The sequence below is a fragment of the Syngnathus scovelli genome, chromosome 8 (genome assembly GCF_024217435.2).
Source record: "Syngnathus scovelli strain Florida chromosome 8, RoL_Ssco_1.2, whole genome shotgun sequence".
Taxonomy (NCBI): Eukaryota; Metazoa; Chordata; class Actinopteri; order Syngnathiformes; family Syngnathidae; genus Syngnathus; species Syngnathus scovelli.
The window spans coordinates 6989029-7015398 of record NC_090854.1 but is presented as its reverse complement, the minus strand read 5'-3'; the positions used below and the strand labels follow the sequence as shown (position 1 = coordinate 7015398).

At 43.4% G+C, this 26370-nt stretch overlaps 1 protein-coding gene across 7 annotated transcripts in view; it reads right to left on the bottom strand.

Moving 5' to 3' along the window:
• Positions 1 to 26370, bottom strand: part of gli2a (GLI family zinc finger 2a) — a 112385-nt gene that overhangs the window by 73068 nt on the left and 12947 nt on the right. For 2 of the 7 annotated variants that reach the window (XM_049729113.2, XM_049729114.2), the window contains one exon: positions 9191 to 9323. In XM_049729113.2, coding sequence (XP_049585070.1) covers positions 9191 to 9299 — 109 coding nt within the window. In that variant the 5' untranslated portion in view covers positions 9300 to 9323. The other 5 variants (XM_049729111.2, XM_049729109.2, XM_049729112.2 and 2 more) reach the window with 5 other exon arrangements.

Here is a 26370-nt window from a genome sequence, read left to right as displayed (position 1 = left end):
TTTGATGGCATCAAAAAGGCACTTGGACCATCACCCCGCAAAATCATCCGGTTGAAATCAGCTTTGGCAGAAACCATCGCTGATCGCTCTAAGGAGCTGGACCGCTGGGTGGAACACTACTCAGAGCTCTATGCCAGGGACAACAGTGTCTCTGATGCAGCCCTCAGGCATGTAGGGCACCTACCTGTTATGGAAGAGCTCGACATGGAACCAACAACTGAGGAGCTAAGCAATTAACAGCCTGCCCAGCGGAAAAGCTCCAGGCACCGATGGGATAACAGCCGAAGTCCTCAAATGTGGGAAGCCTGCTCTTCTGCATAGACTGCACAAGCTCTTATGCCTGTGCTGGAAAGAAGGCTCTGTCCCACAGTACATGAGAAATGCTAACATCGTCACCTTGTACAAAAACAAGGGAGACAGGAGTGACTGTAACAACTACCGTGGCATCTCCCTACTCAGCATTACCGGTAAGCTCTTCGCTCGAGTTGTACTAAACAGACTCCAAGTCCTTGCAGAGAAGCTCTACCCCGAGTCACAGGCAGGGTTCAGAGCAGGAAGATCAACTCTGGATATGATCTTCACCCTGAGACAACTGCAGGAGAAGTGCAGAGAACAACATAAACCTCTCTACATAGCCTTTGTTGACCTTACCAAGGCTTTTGACCTGGTGAGCAGGAGCAGCCTTTTCCAACTGGTGGAACAGATAGGTTGCCCGCCAAAACTCCTCAGCATCCTCCAGTCCTTCCACACTGACATGAAAGGTACTGTCCAGTACGATGGGTGCACTTCTGAGTCCTTTAACATCCGCTGTGGTGTCAAAGAGGGATGCGTGCTGGCACCCACTCTGTTTGGGATATTCTTCTCTCTCCTCCTGCGCCAAGCCTTCGGAACATCAACTGAGGGAGTTTACTTACACACCAGGACAGACGGCAAACTATTCAACCTATCCCGACTGAGAGCAAAAACCAAGATCAGACCATTCACTATTCGGGACATGTTGTTTGCTGATGATGCAGCATTGGCAACACACACTAAGGGACACCTGCAGATTCTCCTAGACCGGTTCAGCCAAGCATGTCAGGACTTCAACCTGACCATCAGCCTAAACAAAACCAAGACAATGGGCCAGGGGACCACTGTCCCACCCTCCATCACCATCAACAACTACACACTGGAAGGTGTAAGCAGCTTCATCTATCTTGGGTCTACCATCACCTGCAATTTGTCACTCGATGCCGAGGTCAGCAGCCGGATTGGGAAAGCAGCTTCTACCTTTGGAAAACTGACACTCAGAGTATGGCAGAACAGCAAGCTCACCATCCATACAAAAGTGCAAGTATACAGGGCCTGTGTCGTCAGTACACTCTTGTATGGCAGCGAAGCCCGGACTCTATGCACATCAAGAGAGAAGGCTAAACTCTTTCCATCTGCGTTGCCTGAGACGCATAGTGGGCATCACCTGGCGGGACAGGATCACAGACAGTGCAGTCCTGGAGAGTGCACAGCTCCCCACTATGCTCTCCCTGCTGAAGCAGCGGCATCTCCGTTGGCTGGGTCATGTCTGTCGGATGGAAGACGGTCGTATGCCAAAGGACATCTTATATGCAGAGCTAAAATCAGGCAAAAGGCAAGTAGGCCGCCCACTACTCCGCTACAAGGATGTCTGCAAACAAGACCTCAAATCCTTCAACATCAACCCAGCCACCTGGGAAGACGTCGCCCAGGTTCGCCACAAATGGCAACAGGCTCTCCGAAACGGGCTGCAGACCTACGAAATCACCCTGGCTCAACATCGAGAAACGAAAAGGAAGTTGAGGAAGCAGCAAGCCACCATGGCCCCACCTTCACCGGATCCGGCCCATACCTGTAACATCAGCGGCCGTGTCTGTCTCTCACGGATAAGACTCACCAGCCACAGCAGACGCTGTGCAAAGAACACCTAACCTCCAGACACAAGAAATCCATGATCTTTCAAGACTGTGATGCCGATGAATTGTGCTAATTGGCAATCAACCAAACACCCAACAAGTGGAAATGAACAGGCAAATGTCCACATTAAAAAGAACGAGATTTAGATCTAGCAAAGTGGAAACGAGATAGGGTCCAAGTGGTAATGAGGTTCTGTGAGTCCTTTTCCTCTTAGGGCTTAAGGCAACATCCTCGGCTTTAATTAGTGGTTATCCCCTAGACAATAGAGACAATAAATAGTAAAACTTTACAATGCAAATTACTGCTTTTCCTGGAAATCAGTGGAAAATTCTTTGTATAAACAATAGCCCCTTTTTTTAACGTCTCCCTCGCTGCCAACTCCCCCCTTTGTTTCATGGAAATTTCAGATTGGCCAAATTATCTCAAAAGGCGCTTTCAAAGACAAATACAATATTATTATACTTTTATTGTGAGTGTTTCAAACCAGTTTTACCAAAGCAAATGTAATGGAGGCAATGTTATTTCCACCTGTATTTCTAAATTGCATTTTAACCCTGCATGGGGCACTCAGAAATTCAACATTTTAACCAACAATTATGATTTCAGGACTTTTTGTGCTGTTGTTCCAGTCCAGATTTAGTGATTAGCCAATGTTTTTATACACATATAATATCAAAACATTTTAATCATCATCACATTTCTTAGTTGACAGATTGGGAGAAACTATGAATGGAATCTTTTTAAGCTAATGCTGTAACAGCCACCATGAGAGGTCAAAAAAGGAGATCAAGTTAAGTTTTTAACTGTTGTGTTAATATTCCTGTGTACCCGCTTTTAGTGCATTTTCAACATATCGCTATTTGTTGCAAGGACGGGACGACCCCGCTTCTCTTTGAAACTTGATACAAGAATTCACAGGTTTAGGTCGATCACCTGGCAAACAATGCAGACATTGACACATCGCTTACTCATACAAACTGTTTGTATACTATAAGGCAGGGGTGCCAATACGTCGATCGCGATCGACCGGTTGATCGCCTAGCCACTACTGGTCGATCGCGTGACTTTAAAATGTTTTGGGGGGGTTTCGCACTTGATGCGTGCGCAAACAATGGCGCTAACAACACAACACTAAGGCTCGCGAGTTCCCTCCAATTGTCAGATCCCTGTTTTTTCTCTTAAACTTAAGAAAGGGTATAAAAAGGGCAGCTGGACGTAGTAAAAAGATTTTTAAAAAAAAGTATCACTTTCATAGGGAATGGGAGGACTTTTTTTTCACGATGATATATATTGTTTTAGTGGATGGATCTTTGTGACTTGGTCATTTCAAAAGTAGCTCGCGAGCTGAAAATGTTTGGGCACCCCTGCTATAAGGCATGTTAAATCTAAGGAATTGTCATTATTGATATGATGTTTAAGTTACACAGTTAGGAGGGTGCGGGTTCGATTCCACCTCCGGCCCTCCCTGTGCGGAGTTTGCATGTTCTCCCCGAGCCCGCGTGGGTTTTCTCCGGGCACTCCGGTTTCCTCCCACATCCCAAAAACATGCTTGGTAGGCCGATTGATCACTCCAAATTGTCCCTAGGTGTGAGTGCGAGTGCGAATGGTTGTTTGTCTCTGTGTGCCCTGCAATTGGCTGGCAACCGGTTCAGGGTGTCCCCCGCCTACTGCCCGATGACAGCTGGGATAGGCTCCAGCACGCCCGCGACCCCCGTGGGGACTAAGCGGTTCAGAAAATGGATGGATGGATGGATGTTTAAGGGTGAACCTTTACATTAATGGTTCCATTCCTCATCTGCTGAGTCCTGCCAAACTATCGCAATGTACCCTTGCTACATATTATCTTTCATAATGTTATTATTTCTTTTATTATCTAAAATACAGCATTGTGTGTTTTTGTGGCAGTTGCGCAATGAATTTTTTATGCAATGCCCATAGTAGACATATTTTTTCTCACACTAAGACACAAACTTGGTAACTTAGCTTGGAACTGTACTTATCATGTAAAACAATTATATATGGATGATTTTAAGTGTGGCAGTTTTGGAAATTTAGCTATGCAGGGGAAGCAAGATAATTCTTTTGCCCGTTCTTAATTTACTTGTTTATTTAAAGAATGTTCTATGGTTCAGAGAACTGTGGCCAGAACAGATATTGTTTATTCTGCTGTACCTGTATCCACTGCCATCACTCATCTCATGACTATATGCACTGCCTGAACGAAGGGCCACTGTAATTCACCACAAAAGTTTATATTTTCACACAAACAAGCACTGTTGCTGAAAACCCGGCCAAGATATTGTCACAAAGGCTGAGGGAATCAACATGACAACATCCAAAGGTTGGTTGCTAGACCTCTTTTTTGCTTTATAAATCAGGTAATTAATACAATTTTCGACACTACCCTCGTAGGGACAAGCGGTATAGACAATGGATGGATGGATGGAAATCTACAAATTTGTAAGACAAATATTTTGTGACTTAATTGTGTACACTGTACAGTATGCAAAACGTCCCAAACGTGGATGGTGGAGTCTATAGTTGTTGTATTACATACACTATCATTCTCCTGAGAAATACAACATGTATGATTATACATTTTAAGATGCATATTTTTTTTGTTTGCGCCGAAAAGACCCCTGAGTAACATGTCTGAGGGAGCTGCAGAGTGCAACACTGTGGTTAATTCTTTTCCCCAGCAATGTTTCTACAAGAGTGAACCACAGCTGTGTCTCCAGGCGAGAGTGGAGGAGTGCTGGTGATGGGGGTGACAAGGCCGACCACATATTGTCCATCTCTAGATCAGCTCACCACTGAAGAATAGGGTCAGTTTACACAAGCGCCTCCTGCCTGTGTTTACAGTTGGTACACATTTTTGTTTTACCATGTTTAAACTCTTGAGATGTTTATTTTGTCTCGCTTACTGTGAGCTTTACGGGAGTAAATTAGATTATCCCAGAGCAAAGGTTAGTCTGGGTCAGAAGCAAGCAGCAAATTCATATACAATGGTGTTCACAACATGTTATTATCAATTACATTTGTTGGCCTGAGGCAATACCTAGGAGGCGGAAAAAAAGCTGGGCACCTTATTGAGCTCAGTCCCATCAGCTCTACAAACAAAACAGGCAGGAAGTGTCTTAGAAGCAGGGACATGGATTATACTTCACATACTGGGAAAGAACGTGAAAGGGGGAAGTAGTCACCAAAGAGAATTGTGAGACTCAAGGGATGGGGAGGAAAAAGCTGCCTGATGGGGTGTTGGTTAATCCCCTCAAGCATTCATATATTGCTTTACCACTCCTTCTTCTCTCCCACTGCTTTTAAAAAGGCACGGATTGTAACATGTTGTCTTTAGGCCCTGAGAGTGTGTACACCCATCTGGTACACAGATTTATTTGCAACTGTCAAAGCTATGTTTGTTTTAAGTTATCTGACACATTCAGTCTTTATCATACTCTTGCCCAAACAAACAAATACATTATATTTTCCTTTAACAAAAAAAGTTTGAATCCTTCTTTGGGATTTGGGGGAAAGAGAGACAGTGAATGGAAGTAAATATCAGACTACATAATCTAAGAAATGTAGCCTAGATTGCTGCATTCAAATAATCTATTTGATAGCAGTCTGGCTATACATGAGCAGACCACCAACAAATAGAGGCAGAAACTGACTTCACAAATGGTTTGTGAATGTAAAACATGGCTATAGAAAAAGAAAGACATTGCAAGACAGAAATAATAATCAACCCTTCTTGTGATAGTTTTTTTTAGAAGGGCAGTAAATTGCTGATAGTATGTCTCTGTTATTGGTTATTGGTGCTTCGCTCCCCTCCCTGAAGGACATTTACACCTCCCATCTCGCCCGCAAGGCAACCTCGATTGCGAGAGATATGATTCACCCGGCTCACTCTTTGTTTGACCTTCTGCCCTCTGGGAAGAGGTACAGGAGCCTGCGCTCCCGCACTACTAGACTCGCCAACAGCTTCTTTCTCCAGGCTGTTAGGACCCTGAACTCGCTACCCCCTTCTGCGTAGCGTGCGGCACTGTTGCACTATTTTCTGGAATGTCTGCTGTACGCTCACTTGCACCTTTTTGCTCCTCTTATTTATTTATTTGTTGTGTTATTTATTCATTATTTATTCAGTATGCTGTTGTTTACTTGTTTACTTGATTGTCTGTTGTGGGCCATGCCTTGTCACCGTGGGATAGGGGGGAACGAAATTTCGGTTTCTTTGGGTGTCTTTGGCATGTGGAGAAATTTACAATAAAGCTGACTTTGACTTTGACTTTGAAATAAATTGTAGTGGTATTAAATAGTAGACTCACAAGGACCACACAGAGCAGCTTTCCGTTTTTTGCTTAGAATAGTCAATATGGGCTAAAAACGAACTGCACAACATGTTAGGTGTCTTTAGAACCCAATCCAGTTGTACAGCACTTCGTCATGCCTTTGTTTAAAATTAATGTTTTATTTTGTCTGAGCCCAAAAAAGAATTCCCTAATAAATCCTGTGCCCCACAGCAATTTTCCTTCCTGTTTTTTTTTAGTGAATGCTCTTGCATCAAAAGAGGAATTTGCTGATTCTTTCAACTAAGGATGAGGGCCAAGAAGTTAAAACCAAAGAGGGCAAAGGTATCTGGCTAGCATGCGGTCATCTCTCCATAACGCTGACCTCTGAGACCTCACCCCATTCCTCTACCTCGCACAGTCTGTGAAAACTAGAGGAGCATAACAGCCCCATTTAGGAGTATAGAAAGAAAGGCAGAACTCTTTTCTCAGGAAGATTAGTGGCTGTCCCTTTGGAGTAGGCTTTTGGATAGAGCAAGTAGTAGGGAGGAGGGTGTTGGTTTTTTTTCTTTCTCTGGGACATTTTTCTCTGCCAAGGGGGCCATGACCTGCGCCAGAGCGCCCTCCAGAGAAACACGACTAGGTGCCTGAGCAGCATCTGAAATGCAGCAGTGATAGCCATGATTAACATGCTACTCTTTATCTCAAAGGCACACTCTTCTCTGAGCAGCAGTCATTATACAAGACTTCTCTTCTTCATCCATCAGCCTTATATTCAGAAGGAGCAGCATACGTATACAATCAGGGCGCACATTGTTGTGAGTAAACTCAAGATGAAGGGCTGAATGGTGCGTTGAGGTGCACCACCATGGATACAAACAGCTATGAGTAACAACACAGAAACTACAACATGCCTTTATGCTAAATGACATTAGTAATTGTCATGAAAGTCATGTCTGTAAACTGGCCAACCATCTACTATGTATGCATATATACACCGCTTGGGCGGTAACCAGTGAATCAATCTGCTCCAATGGCCTGGTACGAACTGAGACTATAATAAGACTATAAAACAAGTCATACAAGTCTACAATTGAAACAGACCTCAAAGGTAACTAACAGTGCTCACGGTAGCACACATGATTCAGAATTTGTTATTAAGTATGGAAGTAGAGGCATGTTTTTCACAGTTTTCCCTTTAGAAATGGTTTGATCTTTTACTGTCCTGGAAGCAGGCACCTTATCTGAACACATGATACACTGACATAGTTAAGGCTCAGGTTAATGCAGGCTTGTAAATCCTGGGGCTTTGGAGTCAGGTTGCAAGTGACAAGCCTGTGGAAGCAAGCCCTGTAGCTATGGGAAAGATGCAGGCTGTCTCACCAAATGCGGGGGCCCATTTAGAACCATTAACAAGGCTTTAAGCAAGCAGTTTGATTCTTATCTTACAGACTGTGGCTAACCTGCACTTTTTGTACTTGCAACTCAAAGCTCTCTCTTTCTTGTACTATACAGTATATATATTTGTCCCAACACACATTCTTCCTTAGAGGCCACATATATGCATACATTGTAGTACAACGTGTCTTAACGCTCCAATACAAAGAATGGTTCAAAAAGATCAAAGCGGCTCTCCTTAAAGCGAAAGGATTGCAAATGGGGAGAAAAACAGAATGGATTTGAGTGTGTTTATAAGATTTTAATGTTTCAGTTGTTTATTATTTCATTTCTTTAAATGTAGTCTCTGTGGTTTGGATATTCCCAAACACAACTAACCTAAATAAATAGAGCATCTTTAAGAACAATGTTTGTCATCTTAAAAAGGATTCTTGATGTATACACATTTGCCCTATTTTTCTTTGCTTATGCATGCTTAAAAACTGGATCATATAATGAATAAACTAAACGACAACAAAAGCAGAGCAAGTGTCTAAGGACAATCAAATGTTCCATTTTTTCATTATCCCTCCGAGTGTTTAAGTCAGCTAGATGATGGTATGAATGATTTGCTCCTGCAGTAGCCTTCAGATGATGTCTCTGTGGGTTTTCAAAGTCTACAAGTTGAGTCCACCACCAGAATTTAGTAATTTATAACATGGGTACCTCAGAGGCATGAACAAGGTCCCGTGACCTCGTTAAGCCTGCTTTTCGTCATATATTTGCCAATGAAAACAAGAGCTCTCCTATTTTTATGTTTATTTTGTGACTTTGACCCAACATGCACCCTCTGTGTTACGTCACATCCCCAAATAGTTGTTGATAAGTTGGCATTACTATTGGTCTGTGATTTGATGTCAACCCCTATAGAGCTAAATGACGTGGTCATATCTATAAATAATTGATCTCAAGCTAGTTAGATATTTTCTTTGCTGACTTGAAAATACTTGTAGACCCTTTGTGGAGGTGCCAGGGTGGGTGCACTGAAACGTCCTAGTTTCAACCCCACATCCCTAAACAATTAATGCTCATGACTCATCTTGTAGCAGGCCACCAAGTTCATCATTAAGAACAAAAAATCGCTAATACCACAATATCATATGACATCTTGTTTGCATTTCAAAGGCCCTTCCTTTTTCACTGACTTTATCCGAGGCCTCTGATACACCATGTCCTCCAGTGCTATGCCAGCCTTTTTTAGTAATTCATGAAATGTACACTCGGGAGGTGAGAACAAGGTCTTTGGACCTCATTATAGCATTTTTTCATCATCTCCTCTCTGACATCCCCAAATGATGCAGCCCCCATCTTTTGTATCACCCAATTACTTATGCGAGTCATCGTGTTTTACATTATGCTCATAGCACAGTGGAACATGACACTACAGCAAATAGAAACTAGATCTAAAATATGCGTGTGTGAAGGAAATGCAGTCCAACAGTCTGATTTTGCAACTATTATTGGACCAAGAAAAATTGCAGTTTGCAGTTTTTAAACTAAAGGCTTAACAAAAATGGAATTTTAGATAACTATTGTACCTCTGGAGGTGGGGGAGGGCTTCTTTGGAATTTCTGAGAAGCTGCTTCCATCCAAACCAGTACCTTTGCACTCCTTCTTCTCAGTGGCAGCTGGAGCTGATGTCTCCATGCTGCACTTTTAATGTTCGACAATCTGGACAGAGGGAAACACAATTCTGGTTGGTTCTTGAAGGTGGAAGAAATAATAAATTTTATATTTACAGATGTAAACACTGGTAGTGTAATGTTACATGCTGTTTCCTTTCATGCAGATGACACGGGTTTGATTCCCAGCCTCGTCCCAAGCCCAGGAAAAAAATAACAGTGTGGGTTGCATTCAATGTCGAAACTATGCAAAACAAATCAGGCTAGTAACTCCCCGTGGCAACGGGACAAGCTGAAAGTTGTAACATAAATGTGGCAGTAATATTGTAACTTGGGGAGCGCGTCCTATTAGTATCTTATCTAAAATGCACTTTTACACATTACCTGCATATGTGTTATCTGCATAAATTAGTGATAACGTTTTTTCTGTTTTTTTTACATAATTGAGAAAGCAAGAGCAAATGTAATTCAATGTTTACATGGTTATTTCATTGTGGTTGTCGACATATTTATTCTGTCAGTGTAAATAATGTCAGGTCAACCCCTAAACACACACGGGTTTCTCAGTTTGATGTAATGAGTTCACACTGCTCGCTCTGTTCCAATTGTAAATGTGAGTGGCCCTTAGTGCTGAGGTTTTAGCTACACACTGTGTCAATACCTCCTCATGTGTGTATGAATGGACTGCTGACGTGGCAACGTGCCACTTGTTTGACTTGGTAGGATCATTCTCTGCTGAGGACAAACATGACTCGGTCCAGTCCTGTGAGTAAAGCAATCCACACACTCATGCAAACTAGTGGTCATCATTCATTTTCAGACTCTTGTGCAAAAATGTCCGCACACTTTGACACATTGTTGTTAAAGCGAGAAAATTTCAATGAGGCGTGCTATGGAATTGAACAAAATAAAGAAATGAATACATATAAAGTAAATATGTGTGTATGTGTTTTTTTAATGGATCAAATCTGTTTGTTTGTTTTGTTTGGTTTGTGCTCACAGCAAATGTATAAAATACAAATAACCAATCATATAATGTCAATCCCTTCTCTTATGGATTACAAGAACGTAAACAACAGGAAGTTTAGATGTACAGACAAGCGAGTGGAGCAGCAAAAAAATATAAAATAGAGTATAACTGGTCTTTGTACCAACCACGGCAGCCGATAGCTGTGTGCAGTAAAGAATGTGGCTTTTTTTTTTCACTTAAATCGTGCTGTTTTCACATGAACTATCACAGCACCAAGGGCTGCTGAGTTCCAGAAGTACAAAGGCGCACTCCAATTCGACCCACAGTTTTCCACGGATGCCAGTCTGTCACGTTCTGATGTGGACATTCTTTCAAGGCTTTCTATTGATGAAACATGGACAACAACCAGATTGGGGCATGTTTGTGGCCCTGGCAGTGTGGAGTCAAACTCTTATGCTGGGCCAAGCTCCAGAGTCGGCGTCAGCACAGGATAGCGCATATCGTTGCTCAATAACTGTTTGGCAGTATTCATTTCTGTCAACAACTAATTCACTCATCCACATTCCTGACCCACAACAGACCATCTCCAAGTTTTGATACGCCCTACTTCATACCTTCAAGTTTAGTGAAATTCACCACTGTTTACTACGACTATTTAGGTTTCTCATCCACATTTTGACTGCATAGGCAAACACTTTGACAAATTAAAATGATGGGCATCCACGACAATACAGACCTGTCATATTTGCTTGTTGTATTTCACCCGGTTCGTCCACGGATGGTTAATATAGTCCAAATGTAGCCTTAATTTAATACTGTTGGGTCAGCCTCTATTAACAATGGATACAGTAATCTGGAAAATAATGTTTGGAGATTCTATCACATGAAGTTTCAAAACATGACTAAAATGCATGTCCGTACACAACCACAAAGTATCAAACAACCAACATATACTAAATATTAATTTTGTACTTTATATTTCATATGGTATAATTACCATGAAAGTTGATCAACGAAGCAATTAGGTTCCAATATGAGGGTCTACTCAAATGTAACCATTGACTGATTTTGTCAACATGCTAGCCTAAAATTTAATTTGACCTCTTTAAGGGTGTATGAATGTTAAAGAAAAAAAATACAATACAAATACTGGTTCTGGATTAGAAAATAGTAAAAGTAGCTGCACTGTAGCTTCAGAATCTAGTAGATATTATTTTATTATTATTATATTATTTTAGCACTTCCTCCAGGGACCCCAAGAAGGGTGGGTACTCTGAGCTGCTGTTTGGTGCATAGACACAAACAACAGTCAGGACCCGTCCCCCCACCCGAAGGCGGAGGGAGGCTACCCTCTCGTTCACCGGGGTGAACCCCAATGTGCAGGCGCCCAGCCGGGGGGCAATAAGTATACCCACACCTGCTCGACGCCTCTCACCGTGGGCAACTCCAGAGTGAAAGAGAGTCCAGCCCCTCTCGAGAGGGCTTGTACCGGAACCCAAACTGTGCGTGGAGGCTAGTCCGACTATATCTAGTCGGAATTTTTCTGCCTCGCACACCAGCTCGGGCTCCTTTCCAGCCAGAGAGGTGACATTCCATGTCCCAAGAGCCAGCTTCTGCAGCCGGGGATCAGACCGCCAAGGTCCCTGCCTTTGGCTGCCGCCCAGCACACATTGCACCCGACCCCTTTGGCCCCTCCCACAGGTGGTGAGCCCATGGGAAGGGGGACCCACGTTTCCTTTTCGGGCTATGCCCGGCCGGGCCCCATGGGCGAAGGCCCGGCCACCAGACGCTCGCCTTCGAGCCCCGCCTCCAGGCCTGGCTCCAGAGGGAGGCCCCGGTGACCCGCGTCCGGGCGAGGGAAAACGAAGTCCATTTATTTCAATCATCATAAGGGGCTTCTGTGAGCCGTGCTTTGTCTGGCCCCTCACCTAGGACCCGTTTGCCATGGGTGACCCTACCAGGGGCATGAAGCCCCCGACAACATGGCTCCTAGGATCATAAGGGCACGCAAACCCCTCCACCACGATAAGGTGACGACTCACGGAGGGGTCCTCCTAAGCGCTCCTTCTGGGGACTCCATCGTTCTACTGGGTGACTTCAATGCTCACGTGGGCAATGACAGTGAGACCTGGAAGGGCGTGATTGGGAGGAACGGCCCCCCCGATCTGAACCCGAGCGGTGTTCTATTGTTGGACTTCTGTGCTCGACATGGATTTTCAATAATGAACACCATGTTCAAGCATAAGGATGTCCATGTGTGCACTTGGCACCAGGACACCCTAGGCCGCAGTTCGATGATCGACTTTGTAGTCGTGTCATCGGATTTGCGGCCGCATGTTTTGGACACTCGGGTGAAGAGAGGGGCGGAGCTGTCAACTGATCACCACCTGGTGGTGGGTTGGCTCCGATGGTGGGGGAAGATGCCGGTCCGACCTGGCAGACCCAAACGCTCTGTGAGGGTCTGCTGGGAACGTCTGGCAGAATCTCCTGTCAGGAAGAGCTTCAACTCCCACCTCCGGCAGAGCTTTTCCCACGTCCCGGGGGAGGCGGGGGACATTGAGTCTGAGTGGACCATGTTCCGCGCCTCCATTGTTGAGGCGGCCGACCGGAGCTGTGGCCGTAATGTCGTTGGTGCCTGTCGTGGCGGCAACCCCCGAACCCGCTGGTGGACACCGGCGGTAAGGGATGCCGTCAAGCTGAAGAAGGAGTCCTATTGGGCCGTTTTGGCCTGCGGGACTCCGGAGGCAGCTGACAGGTACCGGATGGCCAAGCGGAACGCGGCTTCGGCGGTTGCTGAGGCAAAAACCCGGGCGTGGGAGGAGTTCGGTGAGGCCATGGAGAATGACTTTCGGACGGCTTCGAGGAAATTCTGGTCCACCATCCGGCGTCTCAGGAGGGGGAAGCAGTGCAACGTCAACACTGTTTACAGTGGGGGTGGCGTGCTGCTGACCTCGACTCGGGACGTCGTGAGTCGGTGGGGAGAATACTTCGAAGACCTCCTCAATTCCACCTACACGCCTTCCATTGAGGAAGCAGGGCCTGGAGACTCTGAGGCGGATTCTCCAATCTCTGGGGTCGAAGTCACTGAGGTAGTTAAAAAACTCCTCGGTGGCAAGGCCCCGGGGGTGGATGAGATCCGCCCAGAGTTCCTAAAGGCTCTGGATGTTGTGGGGCTGTCATGGCTGACACGCCTCTACAACGTTGCGTGGACATCGGGGACAGTGCCTCTGGATTGGCAGACTGGGGTGGTGGTTCCCCTCTTTAAGAAGGGGGACCGGAGGGTGTGTTCCAATTACAGGGGAATCACACTCCTCAGCCTCCCTGGTAAGGTCTATTCAGGGGTGCTGGAGAGGAGGGTCCGTCGGGAGGTCGAACCTCGGATTCAGGAGGAGCAGTGTGGCTTTCGTCCTGGCCGTGGAACAGTGGACCAGCTCTACACCCTCGGCAGGATCCTCGAGGGTGCATGGGAGTTCGCCCAACCAGTCCACATGTGTTTTGTGGACTTGGAGAAGGCGTTCGACCGTGTCCCTCGGGAGGTTCTGTGGAGGGTGCTTCGGGAGTATGGGGTGCCGAGCCAACTGATAAGGGCGGTTCGGTCCCTGTATCACCGATGCCAGAGTCTGGTCCGCATTTCCGGCAGTAAGTCGGATTCGTTCCCAGTGAGGGTTGGACTCCGCCAAGGCTGCCCTTTGTCACCGATTCTGTTCATAATTTTTATGGACAGAATTTCTAGGCGCAGCCGAGGCGTTGAGGGGGTCCGGTTTGGAGACCTCAGCATCGCGTCCCTGCTTTTTGCAGATGACGTGGTGCTGTTGGCTTCTTCAGGCCGTGATCTCCAGCTCTCGCTGGAACGGTTCGCAGCCGAGTGTGAAGCGGTCGGGATGAGGGTCAGCACCTCCAAATCCGAGTCCATGGTCCTCGATCGGAAAAGGGTGGAATGCCCTCTCCGGATCGGGGATGAGATCCTGCCCCAAGTGGAGGAGTTCAAGTATCTTGGAGTCTTGTTCACGAGTGAGGGGAGGATGGAGCGTGAGATCGACAGGCGGATCGGTGCAGCGTCGGCAGTAATGCGGACCCTGTACCGGTCCGTTGTGGTGAAGAGAGAGCTGAGCCAAAAGGCAAAGCTCTCAATTTACCGGTCGATTTACGCTCCTACCCTCACCTATGGTCACGAGCTATGGGTCGTGACCGAAAGAACGAGATCTCGGATACAAGCGGCCGAAATGAGTTTTCTCCGCAGGATGTCCGGGCTCTCCCTTAGAGATAGGGTGAGAAGCTCGGTCATCCGGGAGAGACTCGGAGTAGAGTCGCTACTCCTCCACGTTGAGAGGAGCCAGATGAGGTGGCTCGGGCATCTTATCAGGATGCCTCCTGGACGCCTCCCTGGGGAGGTGTTCCGGGCATGTCCCGCCGGTAGGAGACCCCGGGGACGACCCAGGACGCGCTGGAGAGACTATGTCTCTCAGCTGGCCTGGGAACGCCTTGGGATCCCCCGGGATGAGCTGGATGAAGTGGCTGGGGAGAGGGAAGTCTGGGAGTCCCTCCTAAAGCTGCTGCCCCCGCGACCCGACCCCGGATAAGCGGAAGAAGATGGATGGATGGATATATTATTTTATGACGTGTGTGTGTGTGTGTGTGTGTGTGTGTGTGTGCGTGTGTGTGTATGTGTGTGTGTGTGTGTGTGTGTGTGTGCGTGTTCATGCACGCACACACACACACAATGTGTGCATGAGCAGTGATGTCTGTGATCCTTCAGAGGTGCCAGTCACCTGTCACGGAGCCAACGTAAGCCGATTAAAGGTCAGCAACCAATAGGTTTACACTGCATCTGTTTTTTGTTTTTTTTCCTGCTGCCAAAAAGTCCCGGAACCAGCCAGTGAGTTATTTTGTTTCAACTAAAGCAATTCAGCCCCTCTCACTTATTTGTTTTCTACTTTATGATACAATTTAATTTTGGGAGGGAAGCCTCTTCATGATTTTTTCAAGCAGCCTCTCAAAAAGGCCAAATAACAAACGACGTTCCCATAACAGTTGGTATCTACAGAATACGTATATCTTAATTTTGTTGGGCTCTGAATATTTTACCAACTTGAGAGCAAAAAGAGAAATTAGCTGAGTTGTTTATGAATCTACACTGTAGAAAGTCTAAAGTGAAGTCTAAAAAGTGCAGTGGGACACCATGGAAAAATATTTAACAGGGTTGAAAAGATCGGCGGAGAGAGACGGAGATAAGAGAATTGAGAGTCACACGAAAGCTAAGACAAGGAAATATGACGAAGCGTACATAGCACTCGGCTTCAGTGTGACTACGATGGGAACGAGGAAAGACCGGTGTGTTTACTGTGCCTTACAATGTTGGCAGCGGACAGTATGAAGCCAAATAAATTAAGGCAGCACTTATAAAGTCATTGCACCACAATCACGCTGATAAGATGCTTGAGGTTTTTCAGCAAAAACAGGTTGAATATTGCCAACAATCATCTCACTTTGTGAATGCTACTTCAGTTAATCAGCAAGCACTGTAAGCATCATATAAAGCAGCGTACCAAATTGCACAACGCAAAAAAAAAAAAAAAAAAACACCATTGCAGAAGAGCTGATACTACCTGCAGCCATGGATATGGTCTTCGTCATGCTGCCTCATTTTGATTAAAAAAACAGCACAAATTGTTTTATTCATTTTTGTTTTGTAGGTTAAAATGTTTTATATATTGTGCTCCTAAGTTAATGTTGCTGATTACTTTGAATTGAATATTATTTATTGCTGTTATTTAATTTAATATTATGTTTGTTTATTATTATTTTATTGTATTTTTTGCAGCATAAAATGGTAGTTGGTCAAGAATGTTTATAGTTTAAATAATTATAATTTATAATTCTATTATTTATTTTAATTTTAGGTAAAGTGATGCACTTTGAATCTGTTCTTTTAGAGACTAAAAACAATGTTATTAATAAAGTTATTCTTTGTTGTAAGTTGATCTTTTTTTTGTATTTATTTTTTGTTTCTTTAATGTTAATAACATGGGGTGAATGAAATTTTTTCTTCTCCTTAGGGGGGGCATCACAGAAAATGAAGCACAGAAGCACTGGTTTACAGCAAATAGTCTAATATCCATTTTATCCATTCATTTCCAACACCGCTTATCCTGTTCAGGGTTACGGGGGTTTGGAGCCTATCTCAGCTGCCATCAAGCAAAAGGCTGACAGCAGCCTGAACTGTTCTCCAGCGAGTTGCAGGGCATAGTAGTCTAATTCTAATGTGTATAATTTGTTATTTAAAGTCAGTATGATTAGTCCCCCATATTCCCTGTGTCACAGGCTAGTGCCATGCCACCAGCAATGACAGTTAAGCCCAGCTCTGACGGCCTGGTACAGGTGTCAAAAAACAACAACAATTGGACAGGTGGCAGAGGCCAAAAAATAAGGGGACAGTTCTTTTCTTATTTTCTGGTTGGCTGGCCAGCACAAAGCGGCACAAACAGAGCCCACATGGCACCGGTGGTAAATTTTGTCCTACAGTATTTACCGTATTGGCCCGAATATAGTAAGTAAGTATAGTAATTTTCGGACTATAAGTCTACTATAAGTTTTTTTTTTCATAGTTTGGGTGGGGGGGCGACTTATAATAAGTAGCGACTTATATGTGTTTTTTTCAAAAATTTTCAAAAAAAAAAAAGAAAAAAGTGAAACCGCAATAAACGAACCGCGATGTCGCAAGGGATTACTGTAATTTGAATTCCAAGTGACGTCAGCAGCGCGACGTGGCGCGACGCGGCGGTTGTTTACAAAAAGGACAAAGATTGATCACGGGATGACGAAGATGACAAAGGGCCCCACGTACTACCGGCATCATTAGCGGCTTTGTTTCTAAGTGACAGGATTTAAGGATTTGGAGTGACACAGAAGGTTTGAAAAACTATTATGGCTTTTACGCACGCCCGGTCCTACTCTACGGAGCTCTCTTTCACCTCCGTGGATAGAAGTCGGGGGCCGGTGCTCGGCCGGGTGGCTGTCCGGGGACGGTGTTTGGGGCTCGGTCATGGCTTTTACGCACGCCCGGTCCTATTCTATGGATCTCTCTTCCACCTCCGTGGCTGGAAGTCCACGCCGCCACACGCCTGGAAGTTTGTTTTGTTAAATAAAGAGCCGTTTACCAAACCCACGTCTTTCCTTGTACTTTGTTAACGCTACAATATAGTTATATACTAGATCTGTGGAATAACGACGAGGCTGACGTCAGGGCGCACGCGCGGCGTTGTTGACAAAGGACGAGGAATTTGATCGATGGATTTAATGATGTAGAGTGCACAGATGGCTTGCTAATATTATTGCTTATATAGTAGTTATACATCCATCAATTTTCCGAACCGCTCAATCCCCACGGGGGTCGCGGGTGTGCTGGAGCCTATCCCAGCCGTCATCGGGCAGTAGGCGGGGGACACCCTGAACCGGTTGCCAGCCAATCGCAGGGCACACAGAGACAAACAACCATTCGCACTCGCACTCACACCTAGGGACAATTTGGAGTCTTCAATCGGCCTACCAAGCACATCTTTGGGATGTGGGAGGAAACCGGAGAAAACCCATGCAGGCCCGGGGAGAACATGCAAACTCCACACAGGGAAGGCCGGAGGTGGAATCGAACCCGCACCCACCTAACTGTAAGTTATTTGATATCTAATTTATATATATCGTTATATGGGCCTGTGGAATATTTTGAAGTGCAGGTGCCGTCAGCGGCGCGCACCCATTGTTGACAAAGGACGATCGATGGATTTGATGAATTGGAGTGACACAGATAGTTTTATAAACGTGTTATTTATGTAATAGTTTTTTTAATAACTCTGAATGTTACGTCAGGCCCGTTCTCAGCTCTTCGTTTGTGTTTATGTCACGTTAGCATACCTATCGTTTAGCCTGTTGTTGCTGGTTCATGTCTGTTCTTGGTGTTGGATTTTGTCGAATAAATTTCCCCCGAAAATGCGACTTATGCTCCGGAGCGACTTATATATGTTTTTTATCACGTTATTGTGCATTTTATGGCTAATGCGACCTATATTCCGGAGCGACTTTTAGTCAGAAAATTACGGTATGTTTTTTTTCACGTTATTGTGCTTTTTATGGCTTATGCGACCTATATTCCGGAGCGACTTTTAGTCCGAAAATTACGGTATGTTTTTTTTCACGTTATTGTGCATTTTATGGCTAATGCAACCTATATTCCGGAGCGACTTTTAGTCCAAAAATTACGGTATATAGTATAATAATAATAATAATAAGACGACCCTGATTATAAGACGATCCCCTCTTTTTAAAGACTCAAGTTTGAAGAAAGACATTTTGAACACCAAATTTAATTTTCATACAGAAAATTATTACATCTGAAACAAATGATTATAACAATATATTTGAGAGAAAAAGCATGTTATTTTATATATTTTATATTATAATGTCTAGACTCCGAATGTAAGACGACCCACACTTTTTCAGTCTTATTTCAATGCAAAAAACATCGTCTTACATTCGGGCCAACACAGTAGTTATTTTTCCTGGTCCTGCACCACAGCCACAAACTTGAGAAACATTAAAGGAAACATTAAAAAGTGCAATAGGGTTTGATTACTCTGACAATAAACCTAAGAATGAGAAAAAACAATGCAAGGCCAAAACATTATTTGAGGCTTATTGTTTTATTTTAACTGCAAATGTCAATATGGTAGAATATCCAAAGATGAAAGTGTAAAACTTGCAATTTAACCTCTTTGTGTTTATCTACATTCCGTTGTTTAATATATGGGTATTTGACTAAGAAATTGGGAACATTCACTATTATTAAAATGAGGTCAATGATGAATTGTATGTATTTTTACTAGGAATGTTCTAGGGTGTATTCAGACCAGAAAAGTCTTTTAGTCCGCTTGTTTGGTCCGGACCAAAAGCTGACTTAATTTCTTTCCGTTGGTGCGGTTTCTATTCAGACTGTACATTTTGCAAGCGAAGTATGTTTTGTAAATACACCCACGCTTCTGACAATCTGTGCTCCCATTGGACAGCAATGATCAGGGGGCACACAAAGCACAGACCCGGAAATGGTGGAAAACGTGAGTCCTACGCACTGCATTCCTGCTCTGCATATTTGTGCTGTTGGGTTGGATCTACGCTGTTTGTATTCACACCTGAAGCGAACTGCAGCAGAGTTCGTTTGGAAGTGAACCGAGACCACTTTAAAAAGTGTGTCTGGGTCCGTTTCTTTAATCCGCACCAGGATTCGTTTGCATGTATTCACACCTGCACAAACGGTCCGGACCAGCGTTACAATCGAACCCTGGTCTTTTTAAAATGGACCAAACAGTCAGGTCTGAATACAACCTTAGTTTCAGTGCTTATTATTATAGTGTTGCCCAGAGGAGCTGCCATTGCAGAGGTCCTTGCGAATGTAGTTCATCTGCCTATTGCTGATGTCATGTTCTGAAATCACAAAAGAGATTGGATGAGCAATGCCACTTGGTCACAAGCCATTTTTTTCTCAATTGCTTCAAGATTGAATTATTTGATTGATTACACACATTTCATAAGATTTCTACCAATCAGTGAATCAGTTTGACTATTGGAATGGTTACATTTTACAGCTGCGGTTTTATATATAATGAGTAATGAATCAATTTGGTTGTCAGTAAGATTCATTCCAATTCCACTGGAACACAGCGAGAGCGGTAATGCTCTTAGTATGTCATCTCACTAAGTGGTCGATACCATGTCAAGCCCCCCCCCAAAAAAAAGGAAATTCACTGGCGTGGATATGAGAAAGCCAGCTTGACTCACTGTCAAGTAATTTACAATTCATAAACCCCTTCTAACATTTGATTATTTATAGAGGATTGTCATCTCTATTTTTTTTCTTTCCACTTTTTGTTTGCTTTCTTTTCACTTCCTACCACCTTTGCCTGAGACTAGTGTCAAAACATGCTGTGTTTTCTTAGAGCCTCGTTCAGTTTTAAGTGTTCCTCTCTACTACCGTTCACCAACTCACCTTTCACCAACACTGAAAGGAATGAAAACACAGATCAAAAGAGGCGCTCTCATTTTGAAGATATCCAGGCTTCTTACTTTCTTCCTGCCTATCTTTCAGTCAGTGCGATCCACATGCTGGTAGACTCTTTCCTGACAGCACACACAAACACATTTCATCTTACACACGCACTCGCTAACTGCTGCTATACACTCTGCTCAATTGGCAAACACAGGAGATGAATGGCAAAGGTCTAGCACCTGCAGACATCCCCACTCAGGTTTCTGAAGGTGACAAGTATGCAGGTTATCAAAACAAAATCCAAAAGCCAAAACAAAGCTATATTTTGCTTTGTTTTTCATAGTTTTATGTCTTTATCATATTGGCTTCTACTCAAACTGAAGAATGAGAAGCGCTTATGTCCTCTGTTCCAAAACAGACTTTACATTGTTTTTTTTTGGTGTTTTAATTGAGCTTTTTCATTAATTGGTGATTTAATTGAGGTTTTAAAGCAAATTGTTTCCGATTAATGATAATGCAAAGAATTGACTGCACTTTGTATTATAGAATTGACTGCACTTTGTATTATTCAAACTTTTTTCGATGGGTCAAACATTCAAGTCAAGTCAAGTCAAGTTTATTTGTATAGCCCTAAATCACAAACAGTCTCAAAGGGCTTCACATAGCCAAAATTGACAATTATTCTCAAAGCATCCCCTGATCATAAGCTCCCAAAAGGGCAAGGAAAAACTCAAAAAACCCCTGCCAGGGGAAAATGAGAAACCTTGAGAAGGGACCACAGATGGAAGGATCCCCCTTTCAGGATCACCAGGTTGTAATGGATGCAGAGAGTGCACAAGTAATACAAGGTCCCAAGCACCCGTTCAAATGGATTAGTCATGATAAGCCATTGTAATTTACCTTTGAATAAGACTCACTGCATCTATGGTTTAGGTTTGATCAACCTTCAGCTTGGTTAAGGAGTGTTTTGGTCATGACTGAAAGAACCCAGTGTCCGCTGTTGGTATGTGACAACCCACGAAATGGACGATAGACTTGTTCTTTTGCAAGCCAAGCTACTCACAGGAGGGTTGCGGATAGCGAATAATAGCTTTAGACAGCTCTCAAATGGTCCTTTCACATCAAACTTTACAGCCTATGAACTGAGACATTTTCTGGGTTACACTTAAATGTGAATAAGGAATGCCTCGAATGCCTCAACCGACACATGTAATTTACAGGCAGACAGGTGTCAATACTATTGAGTAGGGCCCTGAACAAGTATTTTTCAAGATCCGGTTCGTACCCGAGCCACCGATACTCAATACTGTACATCAGGAAATCTGACCAGACCCACTATCTAACTTTTAAAGCTGTTACCAAAAATTTTAGTAGCTGTTTACTTGCATTAAATTTGGTACGTATCATTGTCACCAACATATGTAATATATGTATTTTTTTTAAATATTCTCTTTTCTGATGATCAAACGTAGCAGTAACAGGGTTCTCTGAATTAGGTGTCATACATCTGCCAGACACACAGCCTTATTATTTCCTGGTTCTTCAATCACCGGCTAAATTCCAGATTCAAGGTGTCATATACACAGTAAAAGCAACAGTAGTGCTGAGCAATAACATTTTCAATTTGCTAGTCTCGCTCCACTTATACCAAGAATATTGATTGATTGATTGATTGATTGATTGATTGATTGATTGATTGATTGATTGACAAACAAATAAACACACATATATACATACACACACAAACACTCGCACACACACACACATACATACACATACATACTACGTACATACATACATACATACATACATACATACATACATACATACATACATACATACATACATACGTACATAGATGAATTCTGCATCACCCACAGTGTATCTTACAAGATTGTTGGTTAATCAGAATTCAGAATTTTATTTTAATTTAATTTGTTGATTGTGATCTGCCTTGCAATCCTACCCAATACCAAGCTCCACATTGCACTGTGATAAAGTTGTAGCCCTTGTATATCTGAATCCAGTGTTCCTTGTATGTTTTAGACAAAATAGAGCTGTTTATGGATATACCCTCAAATTACTAACTCTGACCAGAATGAATGCCTTGCCTAAAGCTGCATAGTCATTTTATGAAAGCCCTTTAATTTACCTTACATTTGTTCTGTCACTGTGAGCGCTCTTCTCTAACCAAATACTTCCTTCTTTAGTTCATGTTTAATATTTGCCATGACAGTTCTAAGCTGGTAACCAATTTGAAAACAACAATCAAAAACTTTGTTGGAAGGTTTACCACATTGTAAATTGTATTCGTACCGGCTACCAACGTGATTCAACGACACTTATTTTTTTAGCTAAAATTAGTGATTCAAATAGTCCCTCTGTACAGCTATCTCTCCTTGATGACTTATTCATAAATTCTAGAGAATGCAGTGCAATGAGCAGTAGGCTTTACACGAGCTGGATTGGAGCCAATCAATGATCAGCAAGTATAAGTTAGTAGGTGTTTTTTGTGGCTGCTTTTAAAACATGCAATAGAAAAAATAAACAACTAAATACAATAGTTGGAATTGTTTTAATGGAGAACAACCTGTAACTCTTGCATGGCAGAATGAAGTTAATTAAAATACTTAGGTTTTTTTTTTTTTTTCTGACAGGTTGTATGGTTGTCTTATCCTGTATGGGAAGACGTGGGCATGCATATCTTTGACGGCAGTGAGAGGTAGTCACATTAGGTGACAGCTGCATGTACATCTTATTTTGTTTCACAAATATAAATTCTGGGTAGTGGGACAGGTAGTTGGCAGGTAACACCTGTCAACACCTGTTAACAGGAGAAGTAAGACGCCTCCTTCCCTCCACTAGTCTGCGGGAGGCCCTTGGGCATGTCCAGTACCCGCTTAGCCTCCCTATCTGGGTTACGTAAAGTCGTGGCAGTCAGGCGACGGATGAAGTGGGAGAGCAGCTGGGGGAGCGCCAGAACTTGTCTCGGATTTCTTTGTGCCAGGCAGAAGATACCAATGTAGGTACAACGGCTGGGACTCCTGTCCAGTATGGGCACTGCTCTGGTAGAAAGCAACGGCAAACTACTACCAGTAAACGATGCCGTGGAAGCTTAAACCATGAATGCAAATAACGCGAAGAATGATATGGGACTCAGTGGTGAGACCCCCAAGCTAGATGAGTCTCTCCTGTGTATTGGGGAAGAGCCTGACACCGGGAGGAGTACCACCCAAGCTGATGAAGGCAGAACGCCTGATTGTGCTGGAATGAGAAACAACCCGAATAAATGGCTTAAACGGAGACACAAACTGGGAACATGGAACGTAAGAAGTATGCCAGCTGGTAAACTGAACACCATCACAAAGGAAGCAGTTAGAATCGGAGTAGACATCCTAGGGCTGGTCGAGCATCGCTGGCCAGGAAGCGGACATTTTACAACAGATTGCAGTGGTCGCATGGTATATGCAGGCAGGGAAAAGGCAGGCCAGGGAGGAGTGGCAATATATTTGTCAAGAGCAGCAGCTCAAGGTCTCATAGGCTACAAACCAGTGAATGACAGAATTATAACAGTTAGATTGAAGGGCCAGGCAAAAGATATTACATTGATACAAGTATATGCACCAACTTCTGCAGCAACAGATGAAGAATTAGAAGAATTCTACGAGAATTTACAAAAAGAAGTAGACAACAAAGAACGGCAGGACATCTTAATCATTTCAGGAGATTTCAATGCCAAAGTCGGAAGCGAAAAAAACAGTGAGGAAGATGGACTGATCGGAATGTCAGGGGTAGGGGAAAGAAATGACAGAGGCTCTAGACTTGTTGAATTTGCACTCTCAAATCAATTGGCAATTAAAAACACAATGTTTGAGAAACATCCAAGAAGGCTGTATACATGGACATCACCAGATGGAAAAACAAAAAATCTAATTGAGTACATCATGGTTGAAAAGCGATGGTCATCTATAATACAAGATGTCACGACAAAACCAAGTGCTGACTGTGACACAGACCATGAACTTCTCGTAGGAACAATGAAACTGAAATTAAAGTGTAAGAAGACAACAACAAGACCTGTCCGTTACGATGTACGAGACATAGATCAGAACTTCACCATAGAAACAAGAAACCGTTTCCAAGCACTGTTGATTGACATTGAAGAAAAAGAACCGGACGACATTGCAAATGAGGCAAAAAACAGATTAATGGAAACAGCCAAAAAACATCTAAAGAAAAAGTGAGGCAAAAAACAACCTTGGATGACAGAAGAGACACTAAACAAGATCGACGAAAGAAAAGAAGCAAAGAAATCTTATGGCCTACATAGCAAACAGTACAAAGCAATAGCAAAAGTTGTGAAGCAAATGTGCAAGGAAGATAAGAAGACATACCTGGTTAAAAAGTGCCAGAAAATTGAGGACCATATGAGAAAAAACAAAAGCAGAGAAATGTATGAAGAAATAAAGAGTCTCACAAAAACTTTTCAACCCGGTCTTGGGGTAATTAAGGATGGAAACGGCAACACACTGACCGAGAATCAGGCAATTGTGGACAGATGGAGGTACTGTGAGGGGATGTACGCACAAAATGATGCAGAATAAGTATTGGACCAGATAGAACCAGAAACAGAACCACAATTACCACCACTCAGATCAGAAATCGAATGGGCTATCAAATCCCTTAAAGAAGTAAAAAGTCCTGGATGCGACAACATACAAGCAGAAATGTTGAAAGCGAGTGGAGAAGAAGGAGTAGAGGTATACCATAAATTGTGCACAAAGATATGGCAAAAAAAACGGTGGCCGACTGGAAAAGGGCAATTTTCATAACTTTACCAAAAAAGGGAGACTTACAATTGTGTTCCAACTACAGAACAATATCGCTTATCAGCCATGCAAGTGAAATACTACTCAAAGTTATCATGAAAAGACTGGAAAGTAAACTGGAAGAGGAAATTAGCAAAACAGGAGGATTTAGAAAAAACAGAGGAACGAGAGACCACATTTTCAATCTACGAATGATGATTCAGAAACATCGGGAAGTGAATGTAAATCTTCATACATGCTTCAAAAGCCTTTCACTGTGTCAATCATAAAAAGCTCTGGCTAACTCTCCAGGAAATGAACTTCCATCCACATCTGATTAACTTGATTAAAACACTCTACAAGGGCCAACAATCAGCTGTACAACTCGAATGTGGAACAACAGAATGGTTCCCAGTAAAAAAGGGAGTGAGACAAGGGTGCATACTTTCACCACACCTATTTAGTCTTTACACTGAAGGAATCATGAGGGAAGTGGGACACGACCATAGGAGATGTGAATACAACGAAGCAAGAATGCAGGGGCTGACCATCAGAGACCTAAGGTATGCCGACGACACTGCGCTGCTGGCCACTACTCCAAGAGGGCTGGAAAATCTCATCAGGGCGGTCAAACAACACAGTGAAGAGAAAGACCTATATCTGAATGTGAAGAAAACGAAAATTATGGACACGGACAAGTGTGAAGAGAAGGCGGTAATAACGATTGGTCATGAAGAAATAGAAAGGGTCAGTCATTTTGAGTATCTTGGAGCCAGAATAGAAGCAAATGGAAAAACTACCCCAGAAATACGGAGAAGCCTGGCAATGGCATTTGCCAAAGTGAAGAAGATGGAGACGCTCTGGAAAGGACAGTGTATTGACACAAAAATGAGAATTCTAAAAAGTACAATATTTCCAATTGCAACTTACGGTTGTGAGGCGTGGACCATCAACAGTACTGACAGCAAAAAGATCAACGCCTTCGAAATGAAATGCTACAGAAGGATTCTGCGGATATCGTGGATTGATAGGATATCAAATGGCGAAGTGTTGACACGAATGGGAGTTGCATCACCAGTACTGCTGCAGACTGTGAAAAAATTGAAACTGCAATATTTTGGGCATATCAAACGCCATGAGTCACTTGAAAAACACATTCTGGAAACAAAGATGGAGGGTAAAAGAGGAAGAGGAAGGCCAACAAGAAGATGGGAGCAAGACATACAGGACTGGTTGGGGACGACAACAACAGAAGCTGGCAGAATAGCAGAAGGCAGAGTGCTTT